The sequence below is a fragment of the Trichomonascus vanleenenianus genome, assembly GCF_965637985.1.
Source record: "Trichomonascus vanleenenianus strain CLIB 3782 genome assembly, contig: TRVA0_019S, whole genome shotgun sequence".
NCBI lineage: Eukaryota > Fungi > Ascomycota > Dipodascomycetes > Dipodascales > Trichomonascaceae > Blastobotrys > Blastobotrys vanleenenianus.
Genome location: NW_027481868.1, coordinates 210,595 through 236,301, shown reverse-complemented (window position 1 = coordinate 236,301; position 25,707 = coordinate 210,595). Strand labels below are relative to the sequence as shown.

Here is a 25,707-nt window from a genome sequence, read left to right as displayed (position 1 = left end):
GTTTCGAGAAGGGGGGGGAATGATCTATTATCGAGGGGATAAGGGAGAATAACTACGATAACACGCACTTAAAAATAGAGCCCTCACTATAACACTACATTGTACTATGGCCGTTTGGGACAGTTGCCTTATACTATCAATTACGTGAACTAGCTCAATCGCACACCAACGTTATAACCTCAATCTGTCATCATTGAATTGCCTTTCCTTCCTGGTACCAATTCCTTCCCCCATCATTCATTTTGATACCAGTTTGTCTCGTTTCCAATACATTAACCGCACAACCTATGCTAATTAACGTATAATAATTCACCTTATCTTACCCCTGCGCGCGCGCGCTCGCCTCGTAGAAGTCCGCCGTAATCCCAGTTAGATACACTATTAGTGGGTGCTTTCATGGGGGGACCAGTCCCCCCAAACCCCCCTGGGGCCTCCGCTGCGCGGAGATCTGGTTGAATATGACCAATGTGTCCCCGACGGGGGTTTGGGGGCAGAGCCCCCAACTACGGGAGCTCGAGGGCTGGCCCTCGAATACACCCCCCTTCCTCCGCGGAGCGCCGCATGATGTGCGGCTCGCCCGCGCGCGCGCGAACAGGAGGAGAAAGGTAGTACGAATAATATAAGGCGTATTCTACCGAAGGTTCCACCGATAATTCCGTAGGATCCATGAGGCTCAAACGGATCTGGGTTTGGGGGTAGTTTGCCGCGGACCCGTGCTCGGGCCGTGTTAGGAAGAAACCCGGTGGTGGCCCGATTAGTCATGGAGAGCAAGCGTTCTTTTTTATCAGATCGCGCGCCCCCGCCCGCGGAACCCCGAGTCTCGAACCTCGCAAGCCCGGCCCGCCCCAGAAAAGAATTATAAAAGAATATTCAACCCCCCGGCCGATTGATAACTCGACATTTGGTTTCCCCTGAAAACGCCACACGACGAATAGAGAAAACAACAATGTTCAGATCAATGCTAGTGAACCCAGTGCGAGCTGCCGCTGTGCGAGCGGCTATCCGACCAACTTTGCGACCGGTGGTCGCTAAGCGGGCCTACCATGAGAAGGTGCTCGATCACTATAACAACCCGCGAAACGTCGGTTCTATGGACAGAAACGCGCTTGATGTTGGTACGGGTCTTGTAGGTGCACCTGCGTGTGGTGACGTGATGAAGCTGCAGATCCAGGTCGACGACAACGGCATTATTAAGGACGTTAAGTTCAAGACGTTCGGCTGCGGCTCGGCCATTGCATCTTCTTCCTATGTGACGGAGCTTGTTCGGGGCATGAGTCTCGATGAAGCCGGTAAGATCAAGAACACGACAATTGCCAAAGAGCTCTCTCTTCCTCCCGTAAAGTTGCATTGCTCCATGCTTGCCGAAGACGCCATCAAATCCGCTATTAAGGACTACCAGTCCAAGCGAAAGCTCGCCAACCCCACCCTGGGGCCCTCTGCTGCCTCCCAGACCCACGCCTAACCAGAAAAAAAAAGATGCATAATGAGTTGTTTTTGTTTGTAATGAAGTGTATGTAATTTATCGGAAACTTTCCTATCCTTCAATTAACTCTCTCCTGGGGTTCCACCCCAGACCCCGTAGTAGGGGGGCTCTGCCCCCCAAACCCCCCGTTAGTAGCTCCTCTTTTTGAAGATAAGGGAAGGGGGGGTTTGGGGGGCAGAGCCCCCCAAGTAACGGGGTCTGGGGTGGAACCCCAGGGAGTTCAATTGAGGTCCATTGTGTCCGTAGTAGGGGGTTGAGACTCCTCGTAGCGGAAAGGGATGGAAGAGTCGCTGAGACCCAGAGTGTCTTCGTAGTAGGCTTCAATGAGTTTAACGAGTTCGCGAACGCGTTTAATGAGGCCCGTGTTCTTGAGTTGGTGTCCATTCGAGCGGATGTAGTCACGAAGCTCCCATTGGCGACCCCATTCAGTACAGCATTTTATTGCATAGGAGCTGTCGGTGGTGATGGATATGGGATGTGGAATGTCTATTGAGTCGTAGAGCTGGGTGATTTTCTCGAGCTGGAGCCCGACTGCGAGCAGCTCCATGGTTTTGTTCTCTGAAGACTCGATAAGCCGACCAAGCTCCGAATCGGACTTGCCAATGGAATCGCGGATTTCTCCCCACCGGTTCTCGCAGAAGCATTCAATTTCAACGCGTCGAGGGCTTCCAACGAAGTCAACAGCGTCAAAGTAGTCTTCGAATTCGCGGCATTCAACGGTCGGCCGGAGACGTAGTATGCGCTTTGCCTCGCGTTTGCTGAACACCCTGACAGGCTCTTGTATTTTGATCCCGTAGAATATCATCTAAAAGAGTTGAGGGAGGTTGTGTATAGCTTTGGTATTTTGGTTCTTAAGCGGTGGACTGTCGTTGTTTCACCTCCTCGACGGAAGCCAAAACACAAAGGGTGATGAAACTTTCGCCATTTCCGTGGTATTCATAGGTTTTAGGGGAATTCGTAGCCTTTTAGTAGTTGATTGAATATTTTTCGCAAATGCCTTATCATTATCGTCGGAGATATCGGTTTTTAAAAAAATCGGCTGATGTTGACGTGATATCGTAGTACGGAGATCGCTGGATATGGGTAATTTGACTATTGATATTTTTCATCCTTTAGAAATAGCGGATATCTGTTGTAGGTATAATTCAATTATTAAGGCGCGCTGTTTGGTAATGCCTTGGTAGCTTACTATACAAATTCCATTTGGTTTTGTCAGAGATCAATACCAGCACAGGTTTACTACCTGGTAATATCTGTCATTATTGCGCTAGTTAGCGGAATAATCGAGACTCCCCACAACGTATCAACTTTGTTAATAGCATTAAAGATATTGTAGGAAAACCTGGCTTCTTATAATAGCGATCCAAGGGCTTTTTATATTAGCCAGAGGGAAAGTCAGATCTCATCCATGCCCGGGACTTGCCGCAACCGAGATCAGCCCACAAAATTCCACCATCCCCTGCATATTGGTTCCTACAGCTATTACCCCGTACGGCACAGCGTGTAAATGATTAAGTTCATTGAGGAAATTTTCATTGAGGAAATTGTGTACTTATAACTACGTGTTGTAACCATACAGGTACCGGTAGTGCAAAGCATGATCAACGCGACATATTGGGGCCACCCCCACATTCCTCGGACACACATACAATAAGCTACCAATATATCAGTAGGTATTTACGGTAGTGCATCTTCGTTACAATAAAAATAATACCACTTAGTACAGTTTCGCTACTGGTATATCAATTTACTGCATTAAGCTGCTTTGGATATGTCATTATAGAGACTGGATACACCACCTTATTCGTTCACTGATGCAAAATGCGCCTTCATAGCTGGTCATTGCCTATTACGCATGAGTTATACATAATCATTTCCCATATTCTTACCAGGATTACCAATTTTATACCAGCTAATAAGTTTTTTTTGAGTAAAGTGTGCTAACAAAATTTCAGCTTCTAATGAGCGATTCAGCGTATTCTTCAATCAACAGTACAACACCCAAAGTTGAAATGCCAGTAAATAGAACCACTTATTGTTGCCCTGGGTTGTCATCGCAACCGACGAAGATTAGCTGTCAAAAAAATGATATACCGGGTACCTAAGTCCATTTCATGCGGATCTTCTCTCGTTAAGCAACTCAAATCTGATTCCATTGTCCACTTATATACGATGAACTTCGAGCACCCGTGAACAAACTCAGCTCAATGAATAACCATGAAACAGAAACTGTGCATCAGGTTTGAAATCACCATATGAATCTCACCATCATTGCCATCTATCACGCCGATCGGACGGACCTCAGACATGGAATGACATTCGTGGTATCCAAACGAGACATACGTTATGTGAGTAGAACTGAATCAATGGAAATATAGTGATCCTCAATCATTTGACATTATCTGTGTGCTATACAACTTTTAAGGAAGAATAATGGCGATGGATATTCAATTTTAAGAAGAGTATATTAGCGCTGGATACGATCCTTGACCAGTGGTTAATATCTAATCTGATCATCTCTCTAACTCGATTGCATTTAGGAATATCTGAACTAACCGCTTTTATCTTAAATATAGACAATACGATACTAGCACAGTACCCCCCGAGCTTCCCGTACCTCCGCTTCGCCAAGATGCTCTCCGCGAAGCGGAGCCTCAGGGGGGGTTTGGGGGGACCATTAGTACTAGTAGTAGGAGTGTCTTCGAAGGCCAGCCCTCGAGCTCCCGTAGCTCCGCTTCGCGGAGAGAGACTCAATTGGCCCAATATCTCCACGAAGTGGAGCCCCAGGGGGGTTTGGGGGGACTGGTCCCCCCATTAGTACTAGTAGTAGAGTGTTATTCGAGGGCCAGCCCTCGAGCTCCCGTAGTTGGGGGCTCTGCCCCCAAACCCCCGTCAGCCATCCCTCCACGAAGTGGAGCCCCAGGGGGTTTGGGGGGACTGGTCCCCCCCATTGGTATACCTGGAGTAATAAAGTGCATTCGAGGGAGCAAATAAATATCAAATGACGTATATAGAGGTGAAAAAAAAATATGGGTAGGTTAGAGCTCAGCACCCTTGTTGGCGAGTCTATCGGCAGCCTCGTTGCCAGCAACGCCCTTGTGTCCGGGGACGTAATTGAGCGTGATAGCGTCCTCAGTAGCACCCTTCTGTCGCTCCATATTATTCAGCCGCTGGATGGACGCTCGCGTCTCCTTGATCAAGTCGGAGTTCTGCACCGGCTCGCCAGTGGACGACCGGTACCCGTTTCGCTCCCACCGGTCAGCCCACTCAGTAAGAGACTTGATCGTATACTGCGAATCAGTGTTGATGTTAGCGTACACGGGCTTGGAGGACTTGGAACTCTCCTCAATGAGCACGTCCACTGCGCGCTTCGCGGCACTCAATTCGGCCCGCTGGTTCGTCTGCCTGCCTTCTAACGGCGCAGAAACGTTCCGCGAGTCGTTCGGACCGAAATACACGCCTATGCCGCCCCGAGCACCCGCCTTGCCGTTTCCTCGCGAAGAACCGTCGGTGTAAATCTCGGCTCGCTTAACCGCGCTTCGCTGGGGCTTGCTGCTTGAGTAAGAGCCTCCGCTGTAGCTACTGCCTTTCTCGGCAACGTTAACATTGCTCATGCTAAGCGTGGGATACGGTTCACTTCTATAGCTGCTTCGGCTGGAGTAGCTTGAACTAGAGTAGCTACCGCCTCCACCGCCAGATGAATAGCTGCCACCGCCCGATGAAGAGCCACCCGATGAAGAAGAGCCGGACCGGGCGAAGCTCTGGGCCTCGGCAAGGGTGTTGAAGCTCTTGAATTTGGCCCCAGAGTACCCGTTAGTCTGCTCTTTGCAGTCGTTCCAGCTGTTGAACACGCCGGTCTCGCGGCCTTTATTTACGGCGTAGTACTTTCCCATGGCTTGAAGTTGGTTATAGGAGTTGAGCTTAGTGTGGAGAGAAAACTGGCAAGGTTCACGCCAAAGTTTCATGTATATTCATATCTCCTCTCGCTTTTTATATTTGAGGGTGATACCCAGGAGGCAGGTAATCGTATCATATAATAGTTTTCCTTTCCCAATACAGGTACCTGGCACTTCTACTCATTATGTTCCCGAATCATTGAAATATCACGTTATCTACGACTTCTAGTAGCACATATTGAAACCTCAATTGAGCATTGAATTTTAGTCGTTTTAGCAAGAGAAGGTTTTGAATTTATCCAGTCAAAGTGGAGATTGATGATCTTGCCCCATCCGAGTCGCATGCAGCATGCAATTGTACCCTTTAGAATAGGTCAACTCCAACTAGAGATAACAAATTGTGTAACTCCAGTCAGTAATTTTGAGGCACATACACAATTGCAGTGCATTGTATGTGGTAATAGAGTCTAGAAATTACCTCTATAATAGATTCCGAAACAAGCTTTGCCTTGGCGCAGGGTAATTGTCACAAACTTTGTGACACCACATTCCAACATTCATTTGATATATATTACGTACTACTTCTAAGGGTAACTGTGGACGTTATAGAGCTATTACATGCTACTTCTAGAAGGAACGTATTTATTAGATAAAAATCAGTGTGTTTTTGGACTCCCTGGTGATTCATGATAACTAGTTCCCCATCTTATTGTCGGTTGGGGAGTTGTCACGGTTGTAACAGGTTGTTACGAAAATTTGTTACGGGTTGGGAATATTAAAGCAGTGTAACAAAATTCTGTCACGCTGTAACGAAACTACAACTCTTCGCAAATCTCCTCCGCCCAAGCACAGCCCATTCAGGGACACGAAGGGGAGTCGTTTCCGAATATACAACAAGTACTGATAAATTACGCTAATAAATCTCTTTCTCAAATTGCCTATCGTCTTAGAGAGGGGGGTATGGGGGGCAGAGCCCCCCAACTGACGGGGTCTGGGGCAGCGCCCCAGGATCAATTCCATTCTCTCCTGGGGTTCCACCCCAGGCCCCGTAATAGGGGGGCTCTGTCCCCCAAACCCCTTGCCCCTTGCGATCTTCCAAAGAAAGTACAGTAGGAGGATATAAGGTTTGCGGTAGGTGAGGCGCGCGAGCTGAACAAAGTAGAAACGGAGGACGGAAGAGAGAACTTTTCACCGCAGCGAGCAATGGATGAAACTCAGCCGTCTGCCCAGGGGGAGATAGGTGGTGCATCAGATCTGTCGTTCCACGATGATGAAGACTGGCACCAGATTTCTGCTATTTTGGGCCAGTTCACTACGAGTCAGAACCGACCCGCGAAAGCCCAAAATGACCATCCCACTGGAAGCACCATCCACGAAGAGCTGTTTCGCGACGTAATCGTAGAGGAGCCACGAGAGACGGTGTTCCCTACTAAAGAAGCAGCCCTGCACTACTGCAAAAGAAGGGCTATTGAAAACCACTACCGCGTAGCCATTGCCAATGCTAAAGCCAGCTCGGTACGACTAAGATGCATCTACGGTAACGACTTCAAAAAGACCAAAGCCGGAGACAAGCGGCGGCAGATGGCCAACGTCATGCCAAAGACATGCCCGTTTGCTGTTTCGGTGAAAAAGAAGGACCACAATTGGCAGTTGGTAGTCATAAACGGGCGGCACGACCACGGACCAATTGACTTTGCTACATACCGCTACGCCGATCCGTTGACAGAAAGGGACTACGAGATCATCCGGGACGGTCTCGAGGAAGGAGCGTCTCCGAGGGATACCCTGGAAAAGATTAAGTCTGACCGGGCAAGGCTTGGCAAGCCAGTACCCCCGAACCTGCTCAAACGCATCTATAACTACCGCACCAAGCTCAATCGCGAGAATATCACCGGTGGGAGTGATATAGGCCTCATTTCATCGCTTCTCGACCGCTCAAAATTCAGCTATGAATACAAGGTTGACTCGAGCAGTAGATCGCGCACCGTAACCGACCTCTTATGGTACCACGATCTTGGGTTCGAGTTCTTCAAGCAGGATAAAGACGTATTATACATTGATTTCGTCGTGCATCCACGACAGAACTCCTACTGTTTGATCCATGTCTCTTCGGTATCGGCCCACGGGAACCTGTACCCTATTGCATTTGCATACACCAAGAATTTTACCATGGAGAGTTTTGAGTGGCATCTTGACACTCTCAAAACGCGTTATTTGCGGTACTGTGGTTCAGCTATCGAACCCCGGCTAGTATTCAGCGCAATCGACACCGAATTCAAGATCGCCGCAAGCAGAGCCTTCCCCAGTGCCATGCATTTGATTACAAATTCGGAGATCAGGGCCTATGTGGCAAGAACCTGTTCTGAGGTAGCCGCTCCAGTGAGGAATTCGTTTTCGGTGCGCGTATCAAAGCTAGTCAGTGCCCCTGCTGACGGCTTTGATAAGACCCTGGCGGAATTGAAGTACGATGTGCTCAACTCGCCTGACTATATGCCATTCCCACAAATTCTCGAAGCATTCAACATGCTGGAATCGCTCAAATCGCATTTTGGGTCTCCGTGGGTATCCAAGTTCCGCCATTTCGGTCTTGGGTCAATTCCTGGAATCGACAAGTTCCACAGCCTATTGGCGAGCTCTTTAGACCTCTCACATTTGTCTAATGTTCTCATCACGTCAATTATCCGTTGTGTGTACAAGTTTTGTAAGACCATCTACAGCGCGCAGTTCACGGAACGGACGACTGAACAGAAATACATTGCACCAGAGTTCAACAACACCTTCTTTGCCAATGTCACTGGCCGCGTGTCGCGAAGAGCACTAGACATGGTTCGCGAGCAACTCCAGCGATGCGAGCAGCGAATGCGCACAAACTCTTTGTGGCCGCGGTGCTCGAATTCATTCGTCACCACCATGGGTCTCCCGTGTTCCCACATCCTGTGTCAACACATTTTGCAGAAGCAGCCTTTAAACATGGCTGATGTCGATGGTTACTGGTGGCTCAATAAGAACAAAAACGTGGCCGAGAACTCTTATTCGATCGATTATTTCAAAGACTTGCTCGATCAGAAGGTCCAGCTCGTCGAATCTAGAAGCACAGAAGAGCAGCGGGCCATTGCGCACCGTCTTATGGAGCTGATGCTCTACTGCAATGATAAATCATTTGATTTTCGTCGCTTCATCTCTGTTTACAAGCATCTGGCGGACCTAATGGTCGAGAACGTATTCGACTCTACGGTAACTGCATTGAACGACCTCCTCGAGGGTAAGACTCCGCCAGACCAGTCTACGAAGCAGAGTGATTTTATGCATACTCTGTTCGGAGTGGGCAATTCGCGGGCGCCAAGAACGGACCTGACCAATTTGCCGGAGTACTTTGATGGTATGGTGCAACCTGCTTCACAGTCATCAGGGGAAAACTCTTTCCGCATTGTCTTTGACTCCAGATCTACTTAATTTATTTTAGCAGTAGATCTTTCTGGTTCTACATTACAGTTGATCTATCTGCTTCTATGTCCTTAGCATTCATAACGCTTTAACTTGTGGTTCGTATCTGGCGTTCCTGAGAATACCTAACCCACAATGGGCTAAATGATAGTCCGTTATGAGTTTTCAATAGCATTTCAAACTATTTTTCTTGCAATAGATTGCAATCGATATATAAAATCTGTCATTACCCCGGTAACATCGAATTCCGCAAAGTGCAGATTCACGGACAACTTTGTGCCCTAACTCAATCTTTATTTATGGACTTCTGATTTCAGCCAGGCTTTTAAGCATATTCAACTGCTATTTCGCATATTCAATAAACTACACCTAAACGGTATTTCCCTACAGGTACCGATATCTGGTATACATTTGGCAGTATAGGCGAGCCGCACGGAGGTTGTGGGAGCATCACCTAAAACATTGGGCCGACGACAATTTTTCACTGGTCACCACCATACATAGAAACGGTCAAAAAATGCCCCCACGGTACCCCAATCTGAAGAAGTTCCCGCTTCCAGGCGGTGAAAACATCACCTCTCGAATGGTTCGAGACAACTACAAGCGACACATGTTTGCTGAGGAGGAGAAGCACCGAGTTGCGCTGCGGTACATTTCGCAGAACACGACTCTTCCGATGCGAGTCCGAATCGAGGCCCAGCTCCAGCTCCAGGCCATGCCAAACTACACTCGATACACCCAGGTCCGAAACCGATGCGTCGAGTCTGGCTACGCTCGATCTGTTTTGCATGACTTCCGACTGTGTCGAATGAAGTTCCGAGACTTTGCCCTCCAGGGCCGACTTCCTGGCGTCAAGAAGGCCAGCTGGTAACCTAACCATCCTGTAAATATGTATTTATATCCCATTCTTCTCCATCGAAGCGCCAGCGTAGGAAAATGTTTTCAATTTCGTCATTCATATTTCAGTATTTGTATTTACAGGCGGTTACCTTGGTAACCTTCATAGCTCACCTGGATCCAGGATCGTTTAGCATAATTTTCAGAGCACCTAAATCGAGGGTAAGAGATCACTATGGATCCAGAATGGTTCAGGGTAATGGGTGGGTCACCATGATGCAGAATGGTTCAAGGTAACGGTTAGATGACTTGGACCCAGAATGGTTCAGAGTATACGTCGTTAGTGGGGATGATGAGCTGGTTATCGGCTCTCTCCTGCATTTGCTCGCTTTGCTCAATCATGGACATGTGGCGGTACATTTTGGATGCGTTTTGAGCAGCCATCTTAGCGCACTGGCCGCATTCGACCGACACCCGGGATTTCTCATTAGCATCATTGTGCGCCCCCTCTGCCCATATAACAGCGTCCTTCTTTTGACCCAGCACCCACAGCAATTCTGAGATGTGGGACATGGCAACCTGCTCATAGCACCGCTCTACCTTGAAGCTCTTTGATCTAGCCGTTTCTTTGATGACTCTCTGTATCGCGAGGAAGAGGTTCAATGCACCTTTGTAGTTCTTTTGCTTGACATAGGCCTTACCCAGCTCAAACCAAGACAGTACAAATGCTTCGTTAATCTCGTGGAGAATCGGCTTGACAATAATGCCTGACTGCGTCTCAATGATGGCCTCCTTGGGCGTGATCCGCTGGACCGCCTCGAGGTACAGACTTTGCGCAGATTCTATTCTTCCCTCCTCTTCTTCGAATCGACCGAGCTGGATGGCAGCTCGCGCTTTGAGAGACTGCTGCCCAAACGGTATGCTAATGCCGGAACTGAGGGCCTCTTTTGCCTCATCCCGCTCGCCAAGGGCTTCCTTGGCCAGACCCAGCCGGATAACAATGTCCGAGTACCCGGCCAGCCAATCTTGGGTTTTTGTGTCCAGATCAACGGGGTTCCCATTTTTATCGAGCACGAGAGAGTTGACCAGATCTTCGTAGTACTTTACGGTAACGTCATATCTCTGGCCCTCGAAATGGCCAGCGCCGGATAGGGCTAGCAGGGTCTGGCGCCAGGACCAGGATTCAGGCACTGGTTGGGTTTCCTTGAGCTGGTTAATAGTAGCAAAGTAGGTGCCGGCAAAGTATACGGTTCCCACAGTGTATACTCCGGCCACTACGAAGAGAAACTTTTTGGATATGCTTAGCAGTCTCACACCTAGCGGGTTGGTAATTACAATACGTTTGAATCCCCGCCTCGGGGTGACTATGGGGCTTCGCACCCCTGCTCTAAGGCCTATTCTGAACATGATGTTGATATAGGTCTCCGGGACCGCGCAAAAGTTTCACCGTCTATCTTTTGTACCGGTAACTTATTACCTATTGATACAAGACGTTAGATTGCCTAGATACTGATCTGATTACAATTATTTTATTTTCAAGCAATTTATCTATAGAGTAGAGTGGCAAGTTCTTTGTATTCTTCGTGGTAATTTATATCCCTAGTAAATACGCAGTACTGCGAGGCAATGGGATTTTAAGATATGGTACCGATAAGTTGAACAGACTGCCAAAAATTCCGTAACTACTAATGAGATAAATAACTGACAGACTGTTTAGCCATATTTTGGCTATTAATAAATCCCTTGAATGAGATTTTAAGAAATGCAAATATAAGCGAGTCAGGGATGCATCTGGAATATATTCCAATTTGTTAAAGTCCCTTCATTCATTGGCTGGTTGATTATATAACAATCGGTACCAATGGTACATGCTAATATCACATAATGGATAGAATGTTTTACGATGTTGCCATGGTAAGTTCCTTGAGATGAAATTAAATGTCCCCATTTCACGGGTGCATCCGGAGTATTTTTCAATTTTGGTATTGTCCCTTACATTCGTTCACTGCTAAATCAAAAAAAAAAAAGTGCTGAGATACAATTAACTGGTAAAATGTTTAACCAAAACTAAATTTTGCTATACTGCAATAAATCCATTTAAACGAAATTACAATATACCGGTAAGTTGTAAATGGTTCCGCTATGTCCCCCAATTTCAGGGACATGCATCCGGAGTATTTTTCTGTTTGTTATGGTCCCAAAGGTGTGTATGCAAACGACCATACATTGTAGACCATTGTGGACCAAAGTATATCCGCGTTGTTCTTTCTATGCCGGTGGCCGTACCCTCATAAAAAAGAACCCAGGTTAAATGAACGAGCCGTGGAGGTGTAACCTGATTAATGAAGAAACGCAACGGATCACGTCGCCCAGTGAATGTAGCCTCTGAGTTACGCCGGTTCTTCAAGTCCTCGCCTATCCCCCGCGTCGAGGACGCCGTGCTGAGCGACTATGTCGGGGCCATATCGATGCCCTTTGACTGGAACAAGCACTACGCCAAGATCAGTAGAGGTCCGCGCAGGATCAAAAAGAAAAAGCGAACCCAAATACCAAAGGCTCCGCCGCGGTTACGCAAGCTAAAGGACGTCATAGACACATCCATCAACTGTCCATTGCGTGGAGAAAATGGCGAGCCCAAGTTATACCTCAAAGCCGGGCTCTATCGCGAAGATAAGGCCGCGCGCAAAAGAAGTAGGCATTTCGAGTTCCCGTTACCCGAGATCGAGGAAGACGCGCTTAAACTGCGTGACTTTGTCATGCCGTACAACATTTATTGTCCGTCCGAAACCAAAGCCAAAGTACCCGATTGGAAGCCGCTAAGGCGTAGCATGTGGGTCAATGGGAGTGCTGGGTTCCACTTGAAAATATCGGAGCAGAGGCCAATTTGCGTGTGTCGAGACCGGGGATATTCTTCGTGCGGAGACCACTGCCTCAATCGCATGCTCCAGTGCGAGTGCGATCCCGATTCGTGTCCGTTTGGATATGAGGATTGTGGCAACCGCGCGTTCCAGAGCCTCTCAGAGCAGCTCATTGCGGGCCGAACCTACGCCATGGGCTTTGAAGTGTTCCAGGCTGGGCCCAAGGGGTTTGGCTTGCGAGCAATTAGATCATACGGGCCGGGAGAGCTTATTCTAGAGTACACGGGAGACATTATATCACAGCAGCAGATGCAGGACCGCCAGCGCACGATATACCGTAACAAACACAATTACTATTTTCTCAGTCTCGAAAAGGGGTTTGTTATTGACTCGGGGACTCGAGGCTCTGCGGCGCGGTTTGTTAACCACTCTTGTAGCCCCAATTGCGAGATGCAGAAGTGGTACGTCAGGGACAGTCCGAAAGTAGGGTTGTTTGCCGGTCCAGAGCGCATTGAGGCCGGGCAGGAGCTGACTTACGACTATAACTTTACGTGGTTTGAGGGAGCTGAGGCTCAGGCTTGCCATTGCGGGTCTGCCAACTGTCGGGGCATCATTGGGCCTAAGAACCAGTCTAATAATGGTGCCGATTCAGCATCTGTTTCCAGAGAAAACAGCGCCAAGCCACATAACCATGAGGATAATAATGAAGAGGCAAGCCATAATAATGAGGCTGAGGAAGACGATGCAATTGACATTCCAGCATACCAGTACCGGAGATCTCTTATTGCTAACATTAAGGCCAAACTGATCTCCCAGCCTTTGGCAATTGATACTAAATGGCGCTCTATTAAAAGGCATACTATCGCCGTGCCTCCACAGGCCAAGCCCCAACTACTGCGTACTTCAACTCCAGACAATGGCCCAAGGACGAAACCACAGAGCCTGACCGATCCCAGGGCTCATACGAAATCTAAGAGCATAACTGACCAAACGAAACTCAAGAGCCTAATTGACAAACCCAAGAGCCTAACTGACAAACCTGAGAGAGTAACTAACAAACCTGAGAGAGTAACCGACAAACCCAAGAGAGTAACTGACAAACCTGAGAGAGTAACCGACAAACCCAAGAGAGTAATCGACAAACCCAAGAAATTAATCGACAAACCCACGAAAGTAACCGCCAAGAGCGTAACTGGCCAGAGCTTGACTGCGGCTCAGAAGAAGCATAGTGAACCCCCCACACGGCTGAAACCACAGCCGCATCATACGGCTGTTACCCGCAAACGCCCTGCGTCGCCTAGCGAGCCCCTGCGAAAGGAGCGGCGGCCCAAACGCCGGTCTCCCCAAACCAGTCCTATTCCTTCGCTGACTTCGGCCGGGAGTAGCGAGACAGATCACACGGACAGCTCTCTTTCCGACCACCTGATGCCGGTTTATCTCCAGTCCCAGGCCGCCAAATGACATCTTGTGTATTATTTATTATTCTGTATACTAATTGACCCACCCTCGGCGCCAGCCGAGCCCACGGGGAGTCTGAGGGCTGGCCCCTCAGTACATTCTTCACAGCACCCAAGCCATGGACAATATACGAGGTCTGTGATGTACCGGATGGTGTATATCACATCACAGCCTTATCAGGGCCGGGGTTTGTCTCAGAAAAATATTTTTGCGAGTGAGACATTTCAAATGGCAATCCCGGCATTGGCGAGGGGCCGCCGTTGTGCGGAGAGACAAATGTGGCGAAATCGAAAAATTTTCCCTCGGTTTATTGGCAACGGAAGAATCGAGAAAAAAAATATACAAATGTAGGTAAAGTTGCTAGGATTGCTGTGCGGTGGCTGCGTCCTTTCACATGCAAGGTTGATGCGAAAAAAAATGCGCGGCGGTGATTCGTCGGGAGAACCCGCGTCCGACTTCCGGGGAAGCAGCGGCGGTAAAGAGGCGCACGGCGGGAACCCGGAATTGACGGGTCCTCGGAAGTGCGCGCGCGCACCGGAGCGGTGCATATAAGAGAAGACTCATCCCTCCTGCAAGAAAAGCAGCCTTTTCAGTCTCGAAAGTCCAATAAAACTTTAGAAAAACCTCCTACCCGACCGGGGTTCATTTATTTATTCTTATTTGCATTTCTTAGACTGTACCTCTGTTGTATAGATACCCAGTAAAAACAAAAACTCTAGAAACAGATAAAAATGAAGATTTTTTCGACTGAGCATTTCTTTGACTACTCCTGGGACCAGGTTTCGGCGGCCAACTGGAAGAAGTACCCGAATGAAATGAGTACTCATGTTGTGGCTGTCGATACTCTGCGACGAGAAGTCGACCCGAAGACGGGTGTCCTGACCAGCGAGCGATTGATCACCTGCAAGCAGGCGATTCCAAAGTGGATCCTCGCTATGGTTGGTGGTACTGATGTGTCTTTCGTTCGAGAGGTTTCCGAGGTTGATCCGCGAACTAAGACGCTTACCTTGAGGTCTGTCAACCTTACCATGAACCATTTGCTTTCGGTGTATGAGATTGTTACATACTCGCCCGACCCAAAGAACCCAGAAAACTCTACTGTGTTCCGTCAGGAGGCTCAGATCACGGCATATGCGTCGTTCCGACGACTTTGCAACAAGATGGAGCAGTGGTCTGTTGACCGATTTAGCCAGAATGCTAAGCTTGGCAAGGCTGGCTTTGAAAGCGTGCTCGAGAAGGTGACCCAGAAGGTCCAGGATGGTGTTTTCCGAGAGCAGCACAAGTTGTAATTTCACCCGCCCACCGTTACACACTCTCGACCTTAAATGAGGATGTTTCCTCGTTAGACGAGGAGGATAGAGATCCGTCTCTGTGTGGATATTTGCATGTTTGGAATTCGTTATGATAGAGAATTCTCCGTTCTACTAACCCAAAAATTCTCCGGTTTTTTTCCTTGCTATACTAACTAAAAGTTTTGGTGTTTATATATTTGTATTATAGACCTAGAAATTGATGATTGATGATGTTTTTATTCATGTTCTCTCTAGCTCGTATAGTCGATTCATATTCTATATTGATAGGAGTTTGTATTGATTGAAGCAGATATGACGACCAATTGGTGAGTATACTGTCTACTCTTCAATACCCTCATGAAGTACAAATAGACCAGTTACTTGATAATTGACTTATTAATTGACTAGTTACTTGATAAAGATACCCAAATACACAAGTTAACAATTATTACCGGAAATGGCTAACTAACGCCGCGTATGATAATTAGGCTGATAAATTTTTTTTTCCAAGGCGTGCGCGGCGATAGGCCTATCAGTTTCCTATTACCGGTTTGAAATTTTTTTTATCGTGAAATCTTCAAAAATTTCAAAACCGTGAAAAAACAAAAAAAAACAATAGAGAGCTCAAAAACCAATAGATAGCTCAAAAATGACCACTTTCTTGGAAAGTGGCATCCTGTCCAGGCAGCTCAGTGCAAGCGAGCAGAAGCAGCTCGAGGACGAGCTGAACGCCATGATTGACCAGTCAAACCAAACCCTGATGCGAGAGGAAGAGCAGAATAAGACGAAAGAGGGTTCAGCAGATAGCGAGGCAAATATCGAAGATAACCAGTCTAGCCAAACTCAGAATGAAACTCAGAACGGCGATGACCAAGGTGAGTTTGATTTGGAGGCATTGCTCAACTCTGCATCTTCTGACCCATTGGTGTTCGATAAGACGAACAACAATGGCATCAATCACCAGGAATTGAGGACTGTTGCGGCCGCCGCAGGAATCTCCCTCGACGATTTCGATATGCCTGCATTTAAAAAGAGGAAACTGAGCATGTCCAACAGCGAGGACAGCCAGCTGTTGCAATCTTTGCTCTCTAGCATTGACTCGCAACACCATCAAAAGGCTCGAAGCGAGCCAGTCACTACCATCCCCAGTCCATCCGCAGAGTCACCGGCTCCTCAAGACAATCAGCCGGAACCTGTGAATTCGGTGCCCCCTGTTCTCAATGTTCAGGATACGAAAAAGAAAGAGGACCTGCTGATTAAGGACGCAAGTGCCACTCACACCCCTCCAGCATCGACAGGAGTCTCTCCTGCCGCTTCAAATACCACCGCTTCCACCACCACCACTTCAACTACTACCACCGGCTCAACTATTACCGCTTCTAACGTCTCCACTGATACGACCAATACTAACAAAAGTTCCACCACTAACCCTGCTGCTGCTGATAAGCCAATTGAGTCTCCTAAACCGACTGTAGAGTCTTCCGTTCCAAAAGTAACTGAAAAGAAGACTGACAACATTCAGCCGCCACAGCCACAGCAGCCGCAAAAGTCGAGTTATCTGCTTTCTCCACCTTCATCAACTCACGATGACGGAGTTGTTGCTGTTGTTTCTAAGCCAGTTGCCCCGGTCAGCTCTAATGAGGATGTCATTGAAGTGAAGAGCGTAGCCAAAGAAACTCGAGCTCCCCAGCATCCACCTAAACCCGAGATCAACGCCGATATGATCAAGAGCATAAAAGAGCAAATGATCTCGAGGCACACTCTGCTTACTACCTACAATACTCTCAAGTCTTCGTTCACGCATGTTTGCAATGAGCTGAAGGACGCCAAGACTAAGGCCAAAGAGAGCGAGCGGTTGAGGCAGTTGCTGGCCAACGAGAACTCCAGCTTGAGGGCGCAGAATCAGAACTCTTTGAAAGAGAGAGACGATGCGCGCCTTCAGATACGTCAGCTGGAGGCAGAGATTCACCGCCTCAAGCAGAAAGCTGGAGAATCGTAAAACTTATGCATGCAGGCTTACTCGTCCCATGTAGTAGCCCTGGCAAAAAAAAACCTTTAGAATGTATATCTGTTGCTAATTTTTTATATCTATTATTATGTATTATGATGAGTAAATGACTTCATACGAAATATCATACCCGGGTTACAATCCAGTCATAGGAATTATTTACCGTATAACTGGAGATATTCTGAATGTGACAATGTATTAGTCCAATTACACTAGCTCTGAAGTGTATTCGAGGGCCAGCCCTCGAGCTCCCGTTGCTGGGGGCCAGCCCCCAGACCCCCGTATCTACGGTAACAACGTAACAAACTCTTCCAAGCACTGAAACAAAAACTAATTTGTAACAAATTCCGTAACAAATCTCCGCGAAGCGGAGCCCCAGGGGGGTTTGGGGGGACTGGTCCCCCCAATTGCACTACACCGGTAGCGAACTGCGACATTCATGTTCAGTACCATAACCGTAAAACTGTCACGATTCAAGTACGACTCAATGTGTTGTCTTATAGTTTAGCGCCGCCTTTTGTGCGGCTTGACTAGACATATAGACTTTCTAAGTATTCTAATCTGCATTCAAATTTCAATATGAATAACATTGTTCGCGGAAATTTAAATTTTTAATGACGAGTTTCAACAGCTTTCTGCCAAAAAAGGGGTTCTGAGCGGTAAGCCTGTTCTTTCGCAAATATTGAGATTCAATCTAGTGGCCCTGATTGGTTCAATGACGTGCCTGAGGGGATCAATGGAAGAGACTGCCAATTAAAGCGCGAATTATTGACGTCTTGTGGCCATTTGTCGAGTGAGTAGAGGCTATATGCACCAATGTTGCGCGGTGCAAGGGTTCTTTCCCGATCGCTTCATGAATAGGCATGGAGGGATGCTGAAGCACCGGGGGGAGATGCATTTGTCCGTAGTGAAATACATGCGACTGCATGAATAACATACGTGAGGAGACATATATAATGAACCGATTCCCCCCATAAGGGGGTTCGGCAAGAAAATATGCTGATATTCTCTTCCTCCAGGTTTAAGGACTTCCTTCAGCACACATCGAAAGAAGAGCGCGAGGCCAAGACCGCGCTGAAAAAGCAGCTGCGGAACCTCGATGATCTCCGAAAGAAGGAGAGGAATCGCTACTCACTCTACGTGATTGAGCAAAACATGATCAGGGTGCGCCAATCAATCAACGACCTTAAGGAGAAAAACACCCCCGCTTACGAGGCTGCAACTAAGCGGCGAAGCATGTGGTCGTAGACCCCTCCCTCCTCTTTGGATGTATTTTTTTTTACCGGAAGGGCCGTACATTTTGTGTGCCGATGAAATTTCAGGGGTAACAAATTGGCCGTTACCCGCCTGCACCATTTTGCGCTGATCAGGGCACACCCTGTATTTTAACGATTTTAATGTGTTTATGTTGCTATTTATAATTTTTTTTAATGATAATATTTAATGTGGAAGGCAGGTTGGAATATGGGCAATATATCGGTTGTGTTATGGGCATGGAAAGAGGCGAAGTTTGAATACAGAAGTTGCGCCGCAATCGCCTGATTAATTTACCGGTAATAAGTATCAATGCATCTTTACTGAACAAATTACTGGGTAGTTACCCCTGGAACCTGGAACTGCTGGCACAGGAGATAAATCTAGGCTCAAAATTATGTTGATCTTTTTTTTTTGAAATATCCCCTTTCAAAGCTCTCTCAGAAATAATATTTGCATTGCATTGCCAGCTCTCAGCCAGCGGGCACCTTATGAGTTCTCAATTCGGAACGTGGCTGCTTTATATATTTCTTATGATAGCTCCTCAGTTGCAATATTGGAACCCATTGCTGCGTTAAATGATCGGCACTTCTGTTTTCGTTATTGTCAATAAAATTAATCGGCTTTAACCTGCTTGACATGGGTCGTGAGAGACACAACTTATCGCAAAGCTAGTACCGTTGAATTGGGCTAGAAATTAAAATTTCATCCACTTCCAGCCAACAGAAAGATACCTTGTCATGACGGTGGATGCAAAGGCAAGGAAAAAAAGAATGCCGCAGACAACAATAAGGTTCTGGTAATCCGTACCTCGAATAAGCAGTCCAGATAAGGGAATGCCAAAGAGAGGCGCAAAGGCAGTAACAGTGTAGATAGTTCCGAACCGTTTGCCATAATCTTCGATCTTACAGATTTGGCCAAAGCAAACCCCTGTTAAAGAAATAACCGTGCTAGAAGCAAACCCAAATATGAGGGTGAAAATAACCATGGCAACATACTTATCACCGAATGGCAGCCAGACAATGAAAATACTAGCCATTGCTAGTATGCAGAACGCGGCCATCGTGTTGTAGCGGCCGTATCGATCTGCTGCTAAACCCGAGATATAACGACCAGGAATACCCAAGGCATTCAACAGCGCAAGCATGAGATAAGCCTGCGTCTGTGACATACCCTGAGCCAAGCAATAGGACGGGAGGAAAGTGGCACCAATCAAAAAAGCTAGCAAAAGCGACAACGTCATGAGAGTAAGAAAAATAAATCGCTTATCCTTAAATGCCCCAAGATCAATGATGTTTCTAGGATGCAATTTGAGCGATTTTTGTTCCAACCGTGGTCTAATCAGGATAAATGCAAGAATGAGAAGCGTCATTGACATGAATGCCAAGCAACGGATAGCCCAGCCAAAGCCTACTTTAGAATAGAGACTGCGGAGCATAATAGGAATAATCAGGCCTCCGACAGACCCACCAATAGTTGCAACCGTTGTCGCCAAGCCTCGCTTTTCGTTGAACCAATGACCAACCACGGCGATAAACGGGGTCATGAGCATCGAAGCACCCAGACCAGCGCCAACACCGAATGCAAGAATGAACTGGTAGTACTTAGTACACAGACTTGTCATGAACAGACAGAAGACGTGAATGGAGCTGCCAACGAGTACGAGATGGGATGGACCATACGCGTCGAAGAACTGGCCAGCTTCATTAGCAAAAAATAAGTATACAAATGAATATACACCAAATATCCATGACACCTGGGATGTGGAATATTCCTTAAGCTGGTTTTCTTCGATATATGCTTGGACTGCACCCATAGAGTTCTCAATACCAAAAATCGCCGTCAGGCCGAAAAAGCTCCCGAGTACTACTCGCCAGGCAATCCAGCCGCCCTCGGGGTATTCATCCTCCTCCTCAACTTCGGAATCTTCAATGCTGGTTATTTGAATAGAGGCTTGGGTATTGTTATTATTAGCTGGCTTTACACTTGCGTGAGAGTTCTTCGATGTGCCAACATGTTCTCCATCTGTAAGAGTGATTGGGTTTATGCCAAACTCGATACCGTCGCCTCTAGAGTGAACCTTGAGAGTATTGGAAATGATACTTGTGGTTGTAGATAAAAATCCATCTTCGTCGGCTGTTGGTACTTCGGCATAGTCATGAAATTCTGTTGAAAGGTCGGCCGATAGCGCGATTTCTTCGGTATAAATTTGATCTCTGATCATATCCTTTGAATAAAAGCCTATCTAACCGGGAGCACGGCGGGAAATTCCAAAACTTTCAAGGTGGTAGCCGCCGATGTATATATATACCATTAGGATATCTATTTATGACCCATGTAATGTGATGGAGAAGCGGACAGTTAAAAGTGCGGAAGTCCGTTTCCGGAATCTAACTACCGGTGTAGCAGCAAATGTTCCAGCGGATCCCCCCATATTTAGCCAAGATGGGGAGTATTCCTTTAGCTTACATCTAGGCGACTGCTCTCCGCAAATATGATTCACTCATATGCACGAGGGTTTGCAACAAATAGTTGTAAAGGAGCTCACTGGCTGATATCTAAAAGATGGGGAGCCCCGCTGATGCCTAAAAAATGGCATGGTGGACCAATCCATCAGCCGCACGTTTGTGAAACAGGTTTCGCACAACGCTGATCTTAAGATTTATAGATCTCCCCCAAAAGATGCGTATCACGAACAAGCCATGTATAGCAATGTGTTCGTCGTTTTGATCGATTCATTAACTATTAGTGAATTGGTCATTCTTTCAATTACGCATACACTGCATGTTTGCAATTGAGTGCGCTAGATGTACTAAATTTTTCAACACTAGGCCAATAACGCAGATGCTTATGGTCGCATTCCTGTAAATCTCACAGTAGTTTGATTGACTTCTGTCATCTGAAGGGGACCTACCATGCTCAGTTAGAGCAAAATAATCTTACAGCTTAATATATGGCCATTGTACCCTGAGATGTACGCATGTTAATGCGCAATCAACATCGCATATAACGCGCACGCAAGTCGCTACAAAGAGTACATAAATGTTAAAGCAAACTAAGAGTACGCAACTTATGCGGCGCTAGCCAATGGCTCTACATAAGACTTCCTACTCTCCGTTCTTCGGATTATTGCCTACTTCAGCTGCTGCACGGAGCCAACCGCTAAACAAGCAACAGCGGAGCACGGACATAAGTCCATTCCTCATCCAATACAATTGCGTACAGCGTTGTTAAAGCATAATCAGGTGCCCCTGGAGGTCAGGGGAACTTAGGTATCTCTCCTATGAGATTGAAACCTAACACCCTTCAACCGTATTGGATTGATAAAGGTTCGCTAGCGGGTTACGCCCACAATTGGGTGACTGCCTTGTTTGAGCAAAAGAATTGTTTTTGTCCTTCAGTCATGCCGAAGAGCATCGGCTGCTAGGGGGATGTAGTATTACTGTTTATCTAAACCTTAGCAGGGACTAAAACTCTAGTATGGATGCATTGTATTCGCAGGGCGGCACAAAATCCATTACATGTACTAACGACTACATATGGTATATTAGCGGGACATTCTTTGCGGAATTAAATTACCAATGATGCGATGTAACTAAATGGCTGTCACATATTTGCGGTACAAATATTTGCCGCAATACACATATACACTACTGTACCAGATACAATGTTTACTACGTAGTACTTGTACCAACATACAGCAGCTTCTCAGGGAAGATTAAAGGGTGGGATGCATTTACGAGCCTAGACCACCAATACACATCGATTGTGCATGCCTAAAGTGGTACGATACAGCAGAGCGCAGAGGTAAAGATTCGTTTTCTTCGTACAGCAACATCGTTCAGGGGGTTACTACAGTACGCAGTTCCACCCCCGGGGTAAATCACGGAAAATCTGTTCAACTGTCAACATAGCATGTAACCATTTACGCACATATAGAGCAGTGCAGCGTGGAAAGAAAAAGCGTGATTCAGCTGCTTGCACGGTCCTCGACCTCTGGGCCACGCTATTCCTCCAAAGTCACACATCTGAAAAATATTACCCCCTATGTTAAAAGCTACAAAACGACGACAGTCACAGAGAAAAACTTGCAGCAGGGAGTTGGTCTAAAAAAAAAAAGACGCGTCTAGAACCGTTGACTGTTGACGCGGAGTTCATGCGCGTTAGGTGCATCGGAAGACGCCCAAGCAGATCCTCGTCCACGCATGCAGTCGTTAACTGCCCCTCGTACAGTACCAATATAATCGTTGGCAGTGCAACTTGCAAAAATATGCGCTCCGCGAAGGCCTGCGTGCGTGCCAATGGCCAATCGGCGACGTGGAGGTAATATACCGCATTTGGCAATCGAAGAAGCGAAATAGGGGGCGGAAGCGAAAGAGGTATAAATTAGAGCACGGCTCTCGAAATGCGGTCTTCACTTTAGTCTATCAACCAAATCAAGATGAAGCTCTCTGTTGTTGCAATTGCTATTGCCGCCTTGGCCACTGCCGTCGTCGCCGTACCTACGGCATATGTCGATCCCTATCCATCCAGCACTCTTCCAACTGCCACTCCTACCCCAGGCAAAGTCTGCAAGCGAAAGCCACAAAGCACTCCATCTAGCGCTCCAACCACGGCTACCGCTCCGGTTTACACTATCGGTGTAGCCTCGAGTAGCACTCTAGTCACGGCTGACGTTCCAGCCACGACTGTTGAGGTTAAGTTTCCAGCTCCGTCTAGCGACTAGAGCTCCGGCCTTGGTTAGTGTTCCATAATAATGTCCCCAATTCCTTCTTGTTACGCTAAAGCGAAATAAAATACAAATACCATTTGCAGGTAACGTTACTGAGATATTACGCTATATTACCGGTAGTGGAATGGTCAATGCCGGACGAATCCCTGACTAGCACTCCTTGAGACTCTACTCAGGGTGTTATATGGGAATTTTTTTATTATTATGAGCATAATAAATGCTGATAAGAAATGTCACTGGTATACTCTAAACACCTTAGCTGGGGTTATAACTGGTAAATTAATACTATGTACCCGTAAGCGGCACAGATCCCTTACTAACAATCGCCTACGGTTTATGATTACTGACACATTTTTTGAGGAATTAAACTACTGTACCACTGGTAACTAAAATGGTTGTCACATTTTCGCAATATAAATGATTACCGCAATTTCGCATGTACAATAGAGCCTCTCAGGAAAGACTGAAAGGTGGGAAAGGTGCACGAGTCTAGACTACTGATGCACATCTGTTGGGCACAGCCTAAAGTAGTACGTAACAGCAGAGTGCAGAGGTAAAGATTCGTTTTGTTCGTACGGCAGCATCGTTTAGGGAGTCACTACAGTACCCACCTCCACCACGAGATCAAATCAAGGCAAATTAATTGCGCGTGCACGGAATTAGCCCCTCTGTCATACTATTCCTGGACTTCAAAGTGACAGATACGAAGAATATTTCCCCTAACAAGCGATAAAACGACGACACACAGTCAAAACACGATGAAATACCTCCAGCAGGCAACTGGTACAAAAAATAGAAGAGTCTAGAATAACCGTTGGAGGTTGACGTGGACTTCATGCACGTACGATGCATTGGAAAACGCCCATGCGGATCCTCGTCCAACATGCAGTTAACTGTCTCTGTAATCACTTTTTATTTTTATCTTATTGGAGGTCCAATTTGCAAAAATATGCACGCATGCCACTAAGGCCAACTGACGCGCCACAGTGACCAATCAGTGACGCGAAATTAATCTAATCAATCTCATCTTTCCGCATTTAACCATCGAAGACGCAAAATAGGACGGGACGCGAGACAACTATAAATGATGGCCAATTCCCCGCGAGATGCGGCCTTGTCACAGTCTCTCAGTCACAGAAAATGAAGTTCTCTTTTGCTGCAATCGCCATCGCCGCCTTGGCCACTACCGTTGTCGCTCCGGCTCCTCCTCCAAGTGACCCCGTCAGTATTCCAACTGGCTCCGCCACTACTGCCCCGGGCAATGTCTGCAAGCGAAAGCCACAAAGCACCGCAACTAATATTCCAACCACGGCTACTGCCCCGGTCTACACTATCGGTATAGCGTCGTCGAGCACTACAACTGCCCCAGCTTTCGCTTCTGTTATTGTGCCTTAGGTAATTAACAGAAACTCTACAACAATGTAGTCTTGGAGGCTCCAAAAGGGAGTCTCCAGATGTTTTTAACCCAATGCGTAATTTGATCTTCCGGCTCACTTGTAGTATGGGCATGCCATACGCGATACCAGGTAATATCGATTATAAATTAAAGTCTATGACTAGATTGGGGCTACAACACTCCACTCAGAGTACATCATATGACCCTTCGAGCTATAGCTAATGGCGAACGCCTGGATAACTTTCATATCAGTTGGGTCACTATTATCCCGCTGTGATTAGCTACCCCTGAAGGTCGGGGAAAGGCAGGTAGTTAGTTACCTAATGTACCTTCAACTGCAATAAACGGCGGCAGTCGAAGCGAAGAAAGACCTGCAGCACGGGAGTGATCTAAAAAAAACGTGTCTAGAACAAAAGATGGAGATTGACGCAGAGTCCCATGCACGTTAGATGCATCGGAAAACACCTGCGCGGATTCTCCTCCGACCATGCAGTTGTTAACCGCCTCTCCTATTGTAATCGTTTTTTATGTTTATCGTACAGGCGTGCAGTGCAATCCGCAATTTTTAATGCATCCCGCGAAGGCCTATGGGCACACCAATGGCCAATCAGCGATATGATAGTAATCAATCTCACCGTACCGCATTAGGCATTCGAAGAAGCGAAATAGGGGGGGGGGGAAGCGAGACAAGCATAAAATAAAGTCAACCCCTCAAAATGTCACCTTCTTTCCAGTCTATAAGTCACAAAAAATGAAGTTCTCTTTTGTTGCAATTGCCCTTGCCGCCTTGGCCTCTACCGTTTGCGCCTTTCTGCCTCCTCCAAGTGACCCCGTCAGTATTCCAACTGGCTCCGCCACTACTGCCCCGGGCAATGTCTGCAAGCGAAAGCCACAGAGCACCCCATCTAGCGCTCCAGCCTCGGTAACCACTCCGGTCTTGACTATCGATCCAGCCCAGACTAGTACTCTAGCAGCTCCACATTACACAACTGTCTCCCCGCTTTAAATATTTAACGCAGCCTTTGGGTGTAGCCCTAGATGATCCAAGA

At 47.1% G+C, this 25,707-nt stretch overlaps 11 protein-coding genes across 11 annotated transcripts; 8 read left to right on the top strand and 3 right to left on the bottom strand.

Annotated features, from left to right (window-relative positions):
• Nucleotides 1–946: 946 nt before the first annotated feature.
• On the top strand, nucleotides 947–1,462 carry ISU2 (iron-sulfur cluster assembly scaffold protein; the record flags this gene model as incomplete). Its single annotated transcript, XM_076684908.1, has 1 exon — nucleotides 947–1,462. The coding sequence occupies one exon, from the start codon at nucleotides 947–949 to the stop codon at nucleotides 1,460–1,462; it is 516 nt and encodes a 171-aa protein (XP_076540949.1).
• A 3,059-nt stretch (nucleotides 1,463–4,521) lies between these two features.
• On the bottom strand, nucleotides 4,522–5,376 carry RNH1 (ribonuclease H family protein; the record flags this gene model as incomplete). Its single annotated transcript, XM_076684907.1, has 1 exon — nucleotides 4,522–5,376. The coding sequence occupies one exon, from the start codon at nucleotides 5,374–5,376 to the stop codon at nucleotides 4,522–4,524; it is 855 nt and encodes a 284-aa protein (XP_076540948.1).
• Nucleotides 5,377–6,582: 1,206 nt separating this feature from the next.
• TRVA0_019S02234 (uncharacterized protein) lies at nucleotides 6,583–8,832 on the top strand (the record flags this gene model as incomplete). Its single annotated transcript, XM_076684906.1, has 1 exon — nucleotides 6,583–8,832. The coding sequence occupies one exon, from the start codon at nucleotides 6,583–6,585 to the stop codon at nucleotides 8,830–8,832; it is 2,250 nt and encodes a 749-aa protein (XP_076540947.1).
• Nucleotides 8,833–9,340: 508 nt separating this feature from the next.
• Nucleotides 9,341–9,694, top strand: MRP2 (mitochondrial 37S ribosomal protein uS14m MRP2; the record flags this gene model as incomplete). The annotated part of the gene is made up of 1 exon (XM_076684905.1): nucleotides 9,341–9,694. The coding sequence occupies one exon, from the start codon at nucleotides 9,341–9,343 to the stop codon at nucleotides 9,692–9,694; it is 354 nt and encodes a 117-aa protein (XP_076540946.1).
• A 266-nt stretch (nucleotides 9,695–9,960) lies between these two features.
• On the bottom strand, nucleotides 9,961–11,067 carry TRVA0_019S02190 (uncharacterized protein; the record flags this gene model as incomplete). Its single annotated transcript, XM_076684904.1, has 1 exon — nucleotides 9,961–11,067. The coding sequence occupies one exon, from the start codon at nucleotides 11,065–11,067 to the stop codon at nucleotides 9,961–9,963; it is 1,107 nt and encodes a 368-aa protein (XP_076540945.1).
• Nucleotides 11,068–12,002: 935 nt separating this feature from the next.
• TRVA0_019S02168 (uncharacterized protein) lies at nucleotides 12,003–13,979 on the top strand (the record flags this gene model as incomplete). Its single annotated transcript, XM_076684903.1, has 1 exon — nucleotides 12,003–13,979. The coding sequence occupies one exon, from the start codon at nucleotides 12,003–12,005 to the stop codon at nucleotides 13,977–13,979; it is 1,977 nt and encodes a 658-aa protein (XP_076540944.1).
• A 728-nt stretch (nucleotides 13,980–14,707) lies between these two features.
• UPS2 (Ups2p) lies at nucleotides 14,708–15,265 on the top strand (the record flags this gene model as incomplete). The annotated part of the gene is made up of 1 exon (XM_076684902.1): nucleotides 14,708–15,265. The coding sequence occupies one exon, from the start codon at nucleotides 14,708–14,710 to the stop codon at nucleotides 15,263–15,265; it is 558 nt and encodes a 185-aa protein (XP_076540943.1).
• A 652-nt stretch (nucleotides 15,266–15,917) lies between these two features.
• TRVA0_019S02124 (uncharacterized protein) lies at nucleotides 15,918–17,267 on the top strand (the record flags this gene model as incomplete). Its single annotated transcript, XM_076684901.1, has 1 exon — nucleotides 15,918–17,267. The coding sequence occupies one exon, from the start codon at nucleotides 15,918–15,920 to the stop codon at nucleotides 17,265–17,267; it is 1,350 nt and encodes a 449-aa protein (XP_076540942.1).
• A 1,005-nt stretch (nucleotides 17,268–18,272) lies between these two features.
• On the top strand, nucleotides 18,273–18,524 carry TRVA0_019S02102 (uncharacterized protein; the record flags this gene model as incomplete). The annotated part of the gene is made up of 1 exon (XM_076684900.1): nucleotides 18,273–18,524. One exon carries the CDS (start codon nucleotides 18,273–18,275, stop codon nucleotides 18,522–18,524), a length of 252 nt encoding a protein of 83 aa, XP_076540941.1.
• A 703-nt stretch (nucleotides 18,525–19,227) lies between these two features.
• On the bottom strand, nucleotides 19,228–20,754 carry MCH5 (MCT family MFS transporter; the record flags this gene model as incomplete). The annotated part of the gene is made up of 1 exon (XM_076684899.1): nucleotides 19,228–20,754. One exon carries the CDS (start codon nucleotides 20,752–20,754, stop codon nucleotides 19,228–19,230), a length of 1,527 nt encoding a protein of 508 aa, XP_076540940.1.
• A 3,648-nt stretch (nucleotides 20,755–24,402) lies between these two features.
• Nucleotides 24,403–24,657, top strand: TRVA0_019S02058 (uncharacterized protein; the record flags this gene model as incomplete). The annotated part of the gene is made up of 1 exon (XM_076684898.1): nucleotides 24,403–24,657. One exon carries the CDS (start codon nucleotides 24,403–24,405, stop codon nucleotides 24,655–24,657), a length of 255 nt encoding a protein of 84 aa, XP_076540939.1.
• Nucleotides 24,658–25,707: the final 1,050 nt, after the last annotated feature.